General features: G+C 41.1%; 1 protein-coding gene across 1 annotated transcript in view; it reads right to left on the reverse strand.

Annotated features, from left to right (window-relative positions):
* Positions 1 to 14756, reverse strand: part of ptprk (protein tyrosine phosphatase receptor type K) — a 112105-nt gene that overhangs the window by 60055 nt on the left and 37294 nt on the right. Inside the window, exon 2 of the mRNA XM_062436674.1 lies at positions 4698 to 4820. Coding sequence (XP_062292658.1) covers positions 4698 to 4820 — 123 coding nt within the window. The remainder of the gene's footprint in view (positions 1 to 4697; positions 4821 to 14756) is intronic.

A 14756-nucleotide genomic window follows, 5' to 3' on the forward strand; every position in this document is an offset into this window, starting at 1 on the left:
CTCAGACAAAAAACACAATATGAAGCTGTCACTGTGGCCTCTGGGGAAATGTAATGTGTATTTTCAGCATTTTCTGACATAAATTGTAGGTTAAACAATTATTCGAGTAGTAGTATAGAAATAATAATAATTCATCTATAATGGAAAAATGGCATTGTTAATTGCAGCCCTAAATAGAATAGGATGTAAAACGCCACAATGCAATACAACACAGCACAATATCTGTGCTCCAGATAAACACAGTACTCTATCCTAACTGGTTAATTCTATTTGCATATTATACAATACATAATAAGGGCCATACAATGGGCTGTATGACAATGGTGATTATCAGTTATTGTTTAGCTAATCTACTGTGAGAAAACACTTTTCTCTGCAGGATGGAACCAAACATAACAGGCTTTCAACTGATGCACACAAACAAAGTGCACGCATGGAGACACACACACACACACACACATTGTTGGATTATTGGATTGGCTCTTCTTCTCTCTTCTGCTCTCTTTCTTTCTTTCTTTCATCAGCACCCTACCCCTGCTCTTACTAACACAAAAACAGATACTTCTACCCGCACTGATGAACTATAACAATAATCCTTTCCTCCTGGTTCTGAATGTCATCAACAAAACCCAAAATCAGTTTGTCTAAAGTGAACAACAGTAACGCAGGCCGGAAACAGACTAGGCCAGCACAACCCCCTCTCTCTTTTTCTCTCTCTCTCTCCCCCCTCTCTCTCTCTCTTGCACTATAATCTAAATCTGTCCAAAATGAACATGCAATACATGTCACTCCTATTTCTTCTTTTTTGGCATTGATGCTAAGATGGTGACATGAGAAAAGTGCCTTTAAGATGGCTGCCAAGATGGTGCGCCAGCTAAAAATACATCGATCAGTCAGAGACCCAGATATGTCACAACACACACAACATGGCAAAATATAACCTTTAGCACTTAGCTAATCATATCACTGCCTGCTGCAAAATTATACGTAGCAATGGATTAGGTAAAGGTAAAAATAACTGAATAGTATTTGATAAATATTTATGGGGCATCAATGTGCAACATGTCATAGTGTTACCCACTGCAAGGTTACTGAAACAATACAAATATTAAATAATATTCTTGAAATCAAGTGCTTCAATATCAACCTAGAGTAGAATGCAACACAACAATAAAACCATAGAATCGGACAAAAATAGCATTACATGAAGTAATAAAAGTCTGACAGTACAAGAAACTGATACACTCATGCTTAGAAAGCAAACCCTGTGATGACAAGAACGCCTGACACCTGAAATCTGCCACTTTCTAAAATGGCTGATGTCTTTGAACTGCCACGGTTTAAAATGGCCGCTAATAGAATGATGACATGATGTAACGAGGAGACTAAAAATACCCCTGTGACGGTCGTAAGACCTAGATATGTCACATAACAACAACAGCACCGTTGTAGAAGGAGGACTGGATTCTGTAGCAAAACAATAACAGCTTCCTGTTAACATCTAATGAGACTCAATTTCAGTATTTTATGTTAAACACCTATTTAGACTGGATGCAAAATAGCTAACAAACTCTGGAATGTAATATCACAAAGTAAACATGCAGCTCTTCCAAAATACAGAAAGAAAACTATCCCTAACCCTAAACCACAAAGAACATTGACTTTACCAGCATTGCTTTGATACATGGTAGTCACATAAAGATTTTTATTTATTTATTTTTGAAAGGACAAGAAATACTTAAAACATACATTTTAATTTTGGCCAATATGTAAATAAATCAACTATTTTAGCTTAGATCCAATGCAACATCCAGGCAAAAATACTATATAATACTTTATAGTATAATTCAGAATGTATGCAGTTGTGTTAATACAACATTATATCCCATATGTATCACAGCAGGTGACAGCACGTACAAATTTACAGTACATAGGATAATGTGGAAAATGTAATTAATAGTGCTTAAATGAGTCTGTCTCAGAGAGGTGTCGATTAACCTCTGAGGTCATTTTTAGACCCCAGTATGTGTTGTTGAATCCATATTTGTTCAATCATTATTAAAGCATCCTGCGGATGAGCCAGCAGCTCTACTGCAGTTTAAAAAGCCTGTTTTCGCTTCTCTTATTAGTGGAAAACAAGAGGACGGAGAGAGACATCAGGAGAATAGCATGCCAAATAGGTTTAGAGTGGTGCTGGCTGATCAACATTTGAGTCAAGAGTATCTGCTTTAGTCGGCTAAGCCACAGAGCCCCAGCCCATGAATGTTCAACTGGCACGACGCGCGTTGCCAGCGTAGCAGCTAGACCCTGCCACGGCAGCTAACGCCAACATGGACCCCCAGAGAGATTACAAAAACTGCCAAACCCATCCCTGCACACTCAATACTGCCTTAAGCACAAACGGCGATTAGCAACTGGGACGAATCAATGTGGGTTATAAGGAACAAAAGTATAATTGTTAGCTGAACTATCCGAGGACTCTGTAACGATTTTGCGTAAAGCCCCTGGATCACTTCCCCCATTTTCTGTGCCAATACCTTTGATAACTCGTAGCTCTCTTGAGTGTCAACTATTAATCAGCAAGCTAAACTCCCTGGGGTCTCTCAACTCCCCCTTTACAAAGGCAGTAGGTATCCCTTTGCTTTCAGTGGTCAAAAGCCAAAAAGATTTAGTGCCACTGCTCTTCTGCTGTGTCCTCAGGGAGAATGCAGCTAGCCAGACCAGAGCACTTCTAAATTACTGGTGGCTAGCATTGCCTCAGAAAACAACTATTCTAATAATAGACCTTACCATTGCGTCCCTGGGCAAGGAATTCAAGCTACCACCTCAAAACCCCTCACCCGTCCCTCTAACTCCTTCCAAAATACAAAACTCTAGCCAAGTGTTACATCTGTAATAACCTCTGGCCTTGTTTTCCCATCCACGGCGTCGCCGTTCCACACCGTGCTGGCATTATTAACACATCAAATGTCAGTTCACGCTCCCGTACCTTTAGGCGAGGCTCTGAACTCCCCTTTAGCAAACCGACATCTCTAAACCATTAACCTGCTCTGCATCTCTGTGTGCCCCACTCAATCGACTAGCTTCTACTGACTTTAATGCTATGCTAATTCAAGGAATTACCTCTTGCGCTCTTGGGCAAGGTATTTAACCTCTTTAAACTGCCAACTCTGCTCTCTCTGCATAGTGACACCACTTCTGTTGGTATTAATAGAGGAAGATGCTATGCTTTGGCTTCGTACCATTGGGCAAGGCAGCCTTTGTGCTTCAATATATATATGCGAGACCGCACACACCAGACGGCAGTGGGCACACACATTTTTTGGGGAGGAAAAAGTGTGTTTGTGTGGAAATCGTGAAGAGCTGGTGTTGAACTGAACCTTTCTCTAAATGTCAGCTAGTCTGGGTTGTCATGTTGATAAGCGTGAGAGATAAATAACAGCATTACATTGTCATGGTAACAAAGTCATCTCCCACAACCGAGGAGAGGAGAGGTGAGGAAAGGAGAAGAGAGGACAGGGAAGAAGAGCAGAGGATAGCAGAGGAGATGAGAGGAGGCAACAAGAAGATAAGGAGAGGAGATTTTATACATTTTAATATGGCTTTCTTCACTGTGGCTCACTTCAACGTTCTTACTCTGTGCTTCCAATTTTGTAAAACCAGTTACTATTTCAACATTGCATAGTTGGTTATTGTTGTAACATTTTGCTTTTAACATTGTAAAGTAGGCAACCTTCCCTGTTCCCTGCCGTTGATTAATGACCTCATATTCTGTTAATTAGACCCTCAGCCCTGAGGCAGAAAGATTTAATTTCCCCTTCATCATCATCATAGAGGAGAAAAAAAACCCAACTGATTAAAGAGGAGAGGAGCAGAGAGGAGACGGGAGGAGAAGGGAAGAGAGGAGGGGAGAAGAGAGGAGAGTGAAAGAGAGGAGAGGAGAAGGGAGAAGAAGAGGAGAGCAGAGGAGGAGAGGAGGTCGGAGGTGTGGAATGCATACAGAGGTTGTCAGAGGTGGAGAAAGTACTCACATCCTTTAAGTTACAATAAAAACATTCAATTACAAGTAGATATACTGTATTCAAACTCATATCTAAGTAAAAGTAAAATAAAAAATAAAAAATAAAAAATGACACTGTTTCTCTGCTCATGCAGAGAAACAGTGTCTATGTGACTGATATGTAATATATGATTAGATGACATGATTAGATCGTTAATAGTTTAGTCTAGTGATTCCTAACCTAAAGGTCAGATCCTCTACGAAAGGCCACAAGATGAATGTGGAGGGTAGTGAGATGATTAATGAGAGAGGAAAGAAGAAATTTGCCTTCTTTTTTTTTTTTTTTTTTTTTACTTTTCTCTATCTTTGCATTTTTGTCTATCTTTGCATTCTGATGTTTTGTGAAATACTGGATCATGTCACCTCGTAGGGCATCAAACTCTTATTCAAATGAAACCAGCTGAGAAATGTGGAACTCACAAACATCTGAGACATGACAAGAGGCCCCAACTACACACTGCTTCTGGCACACTGGTTTGTAGTATATCTTTTAATATGTAGTTGTTAACATCTTAATCTAGGAAAATAACTAGTCTCAATAGTGGCCAAATCCCTCTGTAATATAGTGGAGTAGATATATTAAGGCAAGCATGTGTGGATAGATGACAAACATAGGACAAAGGAAGCGAGGCCTCACCTTGGGGCAGGTCTGGGGATACGTAGGGCACTTCCTGGGTGTTGATGTGCGTCCAGTCGAAGTCATCATAAGGATCTTGTTGATAATCGCACTGAGAGAAGCCCTCGTCAAACATGCAACTTCCTGCAAGAAGGGGACACGAGAACATTTAGTTGACACATTTCTATCTTTGAGTAATAGCTTTTTGTCATTAAGACACAGGTGACTTATACATGAATATTCTTTATGGCTTAATTCAGACATGACAGGACATTTATGGAAGGAGCGACAATGTTAGTGGCACCTGAGGGAGCAGTTACAATTCATCACATGAAGGAGGTATAAATGACTTTAGTGGTTATTTAAATATGAGGCCAACATGTACCCTAGCCATGTTAGTAAAGAGGTTTATATCTATAAAAGGGGTGAAAATGTTGGATGATGGGTTGACTGAACAACGAGAACCATTTTTAATATGAAGTGAATTCCCCTCCGGTTGTCATCCAGTAAAACTTTTTCATTCTTCTCTGTGTGTTGTTGTTTTTCTGCACATCTGTGTGTCTCAGCTCATTAATAAACCACCAGGAGTCGAAGCTCCGGCATTCATCACTCAAGGCCAGTCAGGATCACCTCTGACTCAAGCGTCAGGGCCCTCAGCTGATCATCTGAGCCCATCGCTGCGGCCTCGGGACAGCCATGTGTGAGCTGGCTGCCGTCGGCCCTGTCGGGACAGGAAGTCGCCCTAATACAGAGAGACGCCGCTTGTCCCTGGCGGCTAGCTGAACCAATCAGCTTGCATTGATATGTGGCTTGTACTGGCAATATTGCTGATAGGGATAAGCATGCTGGCTACTGCTAGCTATCTGATTCATTGACCTAGCAGGGATGCACGGCTTGTGTTAAGAAAATGGCTAGAAGAGATGTGGCTAAGAAAAGCCACAATGCCATCTGACTCAAGTCTCGGGTGGTTAATGGTCACCCACATGAGTCCTCTGTACCCTTCTTGACATTAGTAGGGATGGGCAACATGGACACAATCCTCTACCACAGATAATGTTTTATGTTTTAAAGATAAAAAATATGACAAAGAACACTGTGTAAAAATAATTCTTTCATATATAAAATAAGATGGAAATTAGCAGAGTAACGTTCACAAACTCAAATGTTATGCTTTTTAAAAAGATAATACCTTAATGTCAATAAAACAATATAATATGGGGATCCCTATCAGTGCTATCAGTGCTCCCATAATGCTTACCTGCCCTCCTCTTTCTCTTCTCTCTGCCTGATCTGCACTCTCTCTCTCTCTATGCCTCTACCTCTCTCTGATGCCTGTATGGACAACCAATATGTAATACATTGTCACTGATAAGCATATTTGTCTAGTTTGTTTGCACATGGGATAAATTGTATGCACTCAATGAGATAACATTACAGCGCACTGGTCAGTCTCTCTCTCTGATACATGTATTGACACCTTAACTTAAAGGGGAACTATTGTGGTTTTCTATTATTTAAATTAGGAGTGTCGCAACTTTAAATTCTAAATCGAAAATCAATGGAAATGAATGCTTGATTATGAGTGTGATCTACTGTAGGTATACAAGAGCAAGCCACCATGAAGCACTATGAGCAACCGGCACTGCCAGTGACATGAATCTCCTAGCGTTCAGTTAGCACTACAGCTTTGCTACCTGTGTCCTAGAGCGGGCTGCGGCGGCTGTGATGGAGAGCAGAACGACAGGCCCGCAGATACCCCGCTGATCTGAGCTCCCGCTACAGAGAGATAGCAAGGGGTGACAGCCGCCGCCGAAGGAGAAACAAGTTAACATCAAACTAAGCGGCTGTCTTCGGCTGCTGGCTGTATGGCTGGCTGTGACTCACAGCCTCAGAGATGCATTGGATCACATTCCTCTAGGCGTCATTCTTTTTAAACTGGCCTCTCTTTGTGCTATTCACTTCAGTACCATTTCGATTCAATTAAGTCTTTCTCATAGCGAGTTACCTCCGGTCATAATGAGAGAAATGACCGGGACATGTAGAGGGCACGCATTACAGCATGTCAACACGCATTTTTCTACTTTCAACTATTCTATTATGTTCTAAACTTACAAATGAAAAAAAAAGAGGTCCACTCTGTGTGTGCGTGTGTGTGTGAGCGTTTAAAACTCCATGACTTCCTGTCTCCCACAGTGTGTGTGTCAGTTTACATCTTGCTGTCAAGTAGCTCTCTGCATGGGTTAAAACAGCAAACTGTGTATCTCGTGTGTGTGTGTGTGTGTGTGTGTGTGTGTGTGTGTGTGTGTGTTTGCGTGTGTGTGTGTGTGTGTGTGTGTGTGTGTGTGTGTGTGTGTGAGAGAGTGTGATGACGGTATGGGAATATACTGGATCTACAAAACAGTGACCAGTCATCTACAAAAAACAACAAAACATATAAGACATATGAGTCCTCAATGCTTAATGTCAATTAATTAACCAGTCCAGAAATGCTACAAAAATGCTACAGATGTTTTGTACACTACCAACCTCACATGTGTGTTGAGGCTATAGTGAAAAATATGACAGGAAAACGGGTTCTGTTACTTTGTTACTAAGGTTATATCAGAAGAGCTTCTTCGTACACTTGAAGGCATGGAGGAAAAGCAAGCTGTCATAGAAGTGGATGAGGCAGGATATCATTTAAATCTGGGAATAATGGTGCACATTTTCAAGCAGTCTCTCCTGGAATGCTTCATAATGTTGCACTCATTTGGATGTTGGTAAAGTTACAGGAAAAGATGTAAATACTGAAAAAAAGGAGCTTTAGGAGGAAGCTCAAACCTCTGCACACCTTCAGATCACTGCACGAAATCAGTGTGTCAGAAGTTGGCACCTACATCCACAATGCCACTCAACTGCAAGGATTAAGTCTGTTTATGCTTGTAGCTGAGGCAGAGATGAGGACCAGGCTACAGAGTAACTCCACAATCCACATTTTTGTTTCATTTTCAATCTTGTAATCTTCCAGCTGATGAACGCTGACTTGAGTCATATCACTTGAGGCGATTTATCGTATTTCATGTGTCTCCCTCTGGAGCCACAAAAGCCTTTACAAGACCTGTAGAGACTTTGATATATAAAACCTGTGCAGTTACGTAAACTACGTAATTGTTCTGACATTGCAGAGCTATTTAGCTTTACTTCACCCACTAAAGTGTTTGTTTGGCCTTGTTTAACCTCACAGTAACATACAATAATTCTATTTAATGTTAAAGCCTTTTTGTGAAATTTCTGCTTCAGAAAGTGAACAACAGAATTAGATTTAAACCCACTGCACGTTTAACTCAACACACAGAGCTCAACTCAGCTCTGATAAAGTGCAGTGGTAAAAGCAGTATTTTGTTTTGGCTTAACATTGAAGACAAAAATGCCATTGTTTTAAATGATGCTTTACCAACTGGTTTAAAAGAACATTTCTCAATCCTACAGCAGAGTTGGGTTGGTTTCTAGTTTTTCCAGTCCAATGTACAAGCTGAAACCGGTAATATTTTATGTAAATAGACTGAACTGGCAATTGTCATTATGGGACATTCTGGCAAATTACATCAACATCCTGTGCCAATGGCATCATAGTGTTAAATCTAACTTAAATTACATTAGTAATAAGCAATGTGACAATGTGATTAACATATTATCCTAGTTTATAAACAGAATTACGAAGCCAATGTTGTCTGGTAGGCTGTATGCAATTTAGTGTCAACAAGGAGATCAAGTTTCAGTTGAGGTTTGCAGGTGAAGGAGAGATGCTCAAGGCACTCAGTATGTTTATTTATAATAAAACTCATGTGTTTGGATTGATGTGCAACACTTAATGGTAAAATGTGGCATAATGTTCCCATCCAGTGTTTGGCTTCAATATCAAACCAACTAGAACATTTTTAAACTGGCACAAGCCCTTCTTACAAAATTCCTGCCTCCTCATCTGCACACCTGTGTGTGTGTGTGTGTGTGTGTGTGTCCATTCCACACATACTTAGTTTCTCTAGACCCTTTTCACCCCACACGCACACACACACACACACACACAAACCGTACATCAAACCTCACACTAGGCTCTCCCACATTCTTAGTTCACACTTCTCCCTTTCGTCAATGTCCTGCCAACTTAAACTAACACACACACACACATACACACACACACACACACTCCCATCAACAGACATCTGACAGTAAAGTCTTGGTGCCAATAACAATAAGAACAAAACTTCTCTGTTGTTTAACCTCTGCTGAGAAAACACAATTTGACAAGCCATGTCTTGACTTGTTTGACATTTCCATCTATCTATGAATCACTAACTTCAGTTTTGCATTTGGTGAGCTCTGTTACTGTCTGACATTCGCTCTCTTTTTAGCTCTATTTTTGGTCACCACAGACTTTTGAGGGAAATATCTGGATCTTTAGCTGCTAAATGGTCCACCGTGTTCATTAACTTTGTCTGTTGGCCATTTGGGTGCTGGACAGGTAGCACGCATTTGGTTTTTAGAGCTCTTTGGTTGAATATACCTGCAGCAGAGTGCACTGGAGAGAGGGGGAAGAGCAGAGTCATCTGTGGGTTTGTCAGTATGAGTAACCCTTCTCACATTACACACAATCACTACATCCTTTGTTATTATAAAAATACTGATTGTAAATGCTTCATAAATACAGTGTGTATTTGTATTGTGTCTGTTGGCCTGCGATAAGTTATGATAATGCATTATATGCTTTAACAAATCCCTTCAAAGTATAAGCATGAGTGTCCAGATGGGTCATTATTGCCCCCCTCCATTCACAAGGACACAGAGAGACAGAGAGAGACCCACTGCATGCTAATCACTTCCTAATCAGCTTCTGTGATTGGCTGCCTTGCTAATGAAATAATGGTGACTCATTTGCATAATAAAATAATTAGAAGGACTTGATAAAGGCTCAAGGGCAGAGAGAGGAAACCACACACACACACACACACACACACACACACACACACACACACACACACACACACACACACACAGTGACACACACAGTGACACACACACACAGTGACACACACACACAGACAGTCTTCTCTAAAAGATGGTTGAATGGCATCAGACACATCTGCCGCCGTCACTCAAAATCATTATGTGGTTATTTGCAATGACCTCCACCTACAGGAGGTCAGTGAAACAGAAGTGCTTTGACTGAAACTGTTCAAAAAGATGGGACCAGAGCAGAGAGAGCCCCCAGGGGGTCCCCAGCCAAGCAGAGTTATTAGCTTAGATCAAGATTAGCAGTTGGCAACACGTTGAGAATGAATAACAATCGCTAGTTTGATTAGGTTTCCCTCTCTCCAATGAGATCTAACTGATGTGCGGAATAGGCAGCGTCACATCAAATGTAACGGCTAAAATCTGCTCGGATAAAAGTAGCCGGGACACGTTTAAATCAGATGCAGGTCTGAGGTGTGTGTTTTTTCTCTCTTTTTTTCTCTCCATTATAGCTAAGAGATGGGTGATTATCAAACAGAATGCAAAGTCGATACTTGTTTTCCTCAGTAAATTGCTCAAGAAAGCGACATCAGAGAGTCGTGGCAGTGTAGCGTGGCCTTGATGTTGTATGATCAAATACAAGATAAAGAAATACACATTTCTCTGTTGGCTCGATATTACGATGTATAGGTTTGTTTGTATGCTCTGACACTGTCACGTTTGTATCTCATGTTGTGTTACATTACAATTACTGCAGGAGTGCTATGAGGAATTGTGTTTGCCTCACGCCTGCTAAATGAGGAGCCCTGGCTCTTCTTTAGGTCAGATACAAGAAGCATTATGTGCCAAATCAACATATAAGCTAACGCTACATTGTGCTCAGAGCTGAAAAATTATTAACACACACAGGTGGAGGAGCAAATTGCTTATAACAGGGATCCACAAGCTTTTTAAATACATTTTTAAAAAGTCTAACTGACATTTCAAGGCAAAAACAGACGTTTAGGAATAACGAACATCTCAGAAACGAAACCCAGTCGCTCTTTTGAACGGCGCTCTTGAAGAAAATGTTCTGTGTAAGGGAAAACGCAGAACCACAAATTGTTAGTTTAACTACATCTATTATTTGTGTTGCTTGAGTGCGTCTGCTCTGCTTTGAAAAAGAGGAAAATATGACTACACTCAGACATCCTATCAGACGAGTAATAAAACACTATATGCAAGATATGCAAGTACGTAATGAGAGATAGCAAAGATATGCAAGTTCACTGACTCATGATAATGTCAGCGTTACTTTTTTATGATACCGGGGAAAGGCGGTGTATTCAAGGTAACTTTCTTTTCTTCCACAGCACTTTCTTTCTTTCTTTCTACTTGCCTACCTGACCACATACCACGTATTGCAGCCAATCGGTTGACCGTGACATTACTGCAGGATGATTGAGAGTGAACATTGTCACATCTTTTTGGTTATGATGGTATTGCTCTGTATGAATCATGAGAAGAAGTGCTACCTCGCTCCACCATCACAAAACAACGCACATTCTTTCTCTGATAAACAGACAGTACATATCTCTTTCTCTCTCCATCTCTCTCCCTCCCTCTCTCTCTCCGTTTCTCTCAGCACCACTTCTGTCTAGTATTTATCAGCTGAGCTCTGTTTCAGTCTACGGGCAGAGATAGTATCACTAGAGTGCAGATAAGACAGGATGAGTGAAAGAGGGTGAAACGGAATGAAAGGGTACAAGGAAATGGAGAGAGAAAGGGAGATTGGAAGAAGAACAGAGACGGGCAAAAAAAAAAAGAAGAAATTGGGAAATTAATTATTTGGAGATTGTACTAAGCCTGTTTGGTTATAAAGTTAACGTGCATATGTGAGGAAGAGTTTTATTTTGTTTCAGTTGCCGTTTGTCTTTATTTTAATCCATCTTTCTTTATTATCCTACATTAATAACACATTCAAATGAGGGAGCAATATCTAGGGAAGAGAAGCGAAGAGAAGAGAAGAAGAGGAGAGGAAAAGACACACTCAATCCTGCAACGGAAATAAAAGGACAATAATTACATTTTACATCATTAGAATCCAATCCAACCACCAGTAATCCTGTTTCCTTCCAAATCACTGCAATTTTTTTGGCCGAGTCCAGTTAATAATGACTTTAGCTGACCTGGATTTATAATCATATGTTGCTTTGTGGAACATTTTCTACCAGTGAATCACTAGTTTTTGGCTGAATCGCATGAAGGAGGCTTAGAAGAGGAGAGGAGAAGGACTGGGAGGATTTAATGTTCAAATGACAGTATACAAAGACTATTTGACTAGCTATTCGCTGCCAGACTGCATTATAATAATATACACTGCTCCCTTGTAATGCCCTTTTCACATTGTTATGTACAGGTATATTATGCTCTGTACTCTTTAATCTGTGTGTGTGTGTGTGTGTGTGTGTGTGTGTGTGTGTGTGTGTGTGTGTGTGTGTGTGTGTGTGTGTGTGTGTTTGCATCACTGAGTGGCCCTGAATAGATGCCGACCGCCTCAAGGACACTAATAAAGTTGTACCTTATCATTTACTTTCTCTGTGTCGTCTCTACTTTTTTGTTCTCTCACTCTCCCTCTTGTTCTCTCTCTCCCTCTCTGAGAATAGGTGAAATTAGCCTGAAATGATACAAGGTGACATCAGAGAGGCTGACACACACACACACACACACACAAACTCTCCCTCGTCACGCTTCAGTGGCCCTTGCAGTGCAGCGCGACGCCATCAAAGCCAAGACCCATATACACACACCTCGCCTGTTAAACATACACACTGGCACGCGCAATCGCACATCCAAGTACACACACACACACACACACACACACACACACACACACACACACACACACACACACACACACACACACACACACACACACACTGACTGATGCTCATGTGCACGCACACACACTCAGAGCGGTAGTTTAATTGGAAGTGCTGAAGGCTGAAGAATTTCTCCTTCATCTCACAATGCTGTAATTGAATCTGAGACGTGTGTGTGTGTGTGTGTGTGTGCGCGTGTGTGTTCAGCTGATTCAGGAGTTTCCATTGACAGTAAAACAGTAATGTGTGTTTTCCCTTCTGTGAGGAGCCTTTCTGTCCTTCCATCCCTGACTATCTTCTCCCCTCACCCCTCTCCTCCTCCTCTCCTCTCGTGGGGTTAATGCGGTTTTTCAATTCAAATTCAAACTCAAGCAGTTTTCAAGTGTCACGTTATTTTCCAGCAAACTGATGATTTGGTCATGCCGGCTCCTCCGCGAAAGACAGCCGTGACCTCCAATCGCTGCATGTTGGCGTCTCGTTGACCGACGTGTCTGGATCGAATATGTTTTCCACATAAAACTTACAGAGGTGTGATTCTTTAAAATTCCGGGAGAAAAAATAAGAGCACGTTTCTTTGTCTGATAAAATTGTTTTTATATAACTATTTTTCGAAATTCCATAGACATTTGGTGTTGAACGACGCTCTCGAAGAGGTTGAATGCGGCACCTGAAAATTGATCTCTGCTTGGACAAGTGCAAACAAAAAGGACCATCAGCGGACAATGAGGCGTGAACGGCTTACTAATGACCTGCCATCACTGCGTCGCTGTCACACCTTACAAAAGGAACGGGAACTGAGCGCTGAGGAACTAAAATGGAAACTATATGGTTCCACCTGGCAAACCTTATTATTATGAAAGTTCAATCTGAAAATGGAAAAATCGTCTCTCTTCCTTTTCCCTCTTCAGCGATGTTGCATCACTTGCTGCCTGTAAAGGTTTTATTATTGTCTGTAGTGAAGCTGGTGCTTCACATGGATAAAAGGATGTCACCTCTGGAAGTGAGAGTATGATTGTGTGTGTTGGCTATGAAGTTACAGCTAATTAATCAATTTTATGAAGCAATATTTTTAAAACTAAAATCACTATTTCAAAGGTCGTGAATTGAATATTTGAACAAAACTAAAACTAATTGTGCCCGATCTATTAATTATCTACTAACTTCAGCACGAGTTAAGCATATGTAATAGCGCTGCAGCTTATGATTTTCATTGTTGATTGGTTCATTTTTTGTCTGTAAGATGCCAGAAAATAGTGAAAAATATCTCAATTTACAGAAAATACAAACAGAAAACATTCTTTGAGAAGCTGAGCCTGTATTTTTGCTTTTTTTTTTTGTAGACAAATAAGAGATGATTTATCAAGAGAAATTGTGAGCATTGATACTTAGGCCTAAATTCCTCATGGTGGCGACACAATTAAATAAGCTTGTTGACAGTCAACATGACACCTACACCCCAAATGCATCACGCTCCTATGGGGATATCTCCTTCCTCCGTGTTTTTTTCTTTCTTTTTGTCTTCGTCTGACCACTATGAAAGTGCAAATTGTGCGTGTGTGTGTGTGTGTGTTTCCAGGGATCGCTGTTAGCACTGTTTGCAGGGGTCGAGACCTTCCATAGACACTATCTTTATGACATTCACCTCTCTCCTGTGCTTTCCCTCTCTCCCCCTTGCGCTCTTTCTGTATCTCTCCATCGTTAATCTCTATTACTATTCAAATGCTGACATTTAAAGCAACTTCACATGCTGACTGACTGACTGACTGACTGGCTGGAAGATAAGGCAGGAGACGAGGAGGGGGGGTGGGGTGGGGGTGTTGGTGGGGGACTGGGAGAGACGGAAGGGAGAGCTTGTCTTTCACAGAGAAAATTGGGAAATCCTCCTTACCTCTCCTTTACCTCCCTCACCCTTCACAACCCCCTCCAACCCCCTGTCTGTGAATGAGTTCACCCATAAGCCCCATAGGGAGTCGGATTTCACTCGTTCTCAGGAAAGCTGAACCGTTCCCTCCTTCTTCTTTTTGTGTGTGTGTTTGTTCACCCATTTACCTCTCCCCTCAACCACATCTCTGTTTACTGTCTCCCTGTCCACCCCCTTTTCTTTCTGTCTCTGTCAGTGTGTGATAAAATACAGTTTGGAACAAGAGATGCCCCTTTAACAATTCTCTATTAAACACACTGCTTTGTGAACGCTGACACACTTTGGCTTTTTTTTTTTTTTTTGTCAAAC

Source organism: Scomber scombrus, chromosome 17, assembly GCF_963691925.1.
Source record: "Scomber scombrus chromosome 17, fScoSco1.1, whole genome shotgun sequence".
Lineage (NCBI taxonomy): Eukaryota > Metazoa > Chordata > Actinopteri > Scombriformes > Scombridae > Scomber > Scomber scombrus.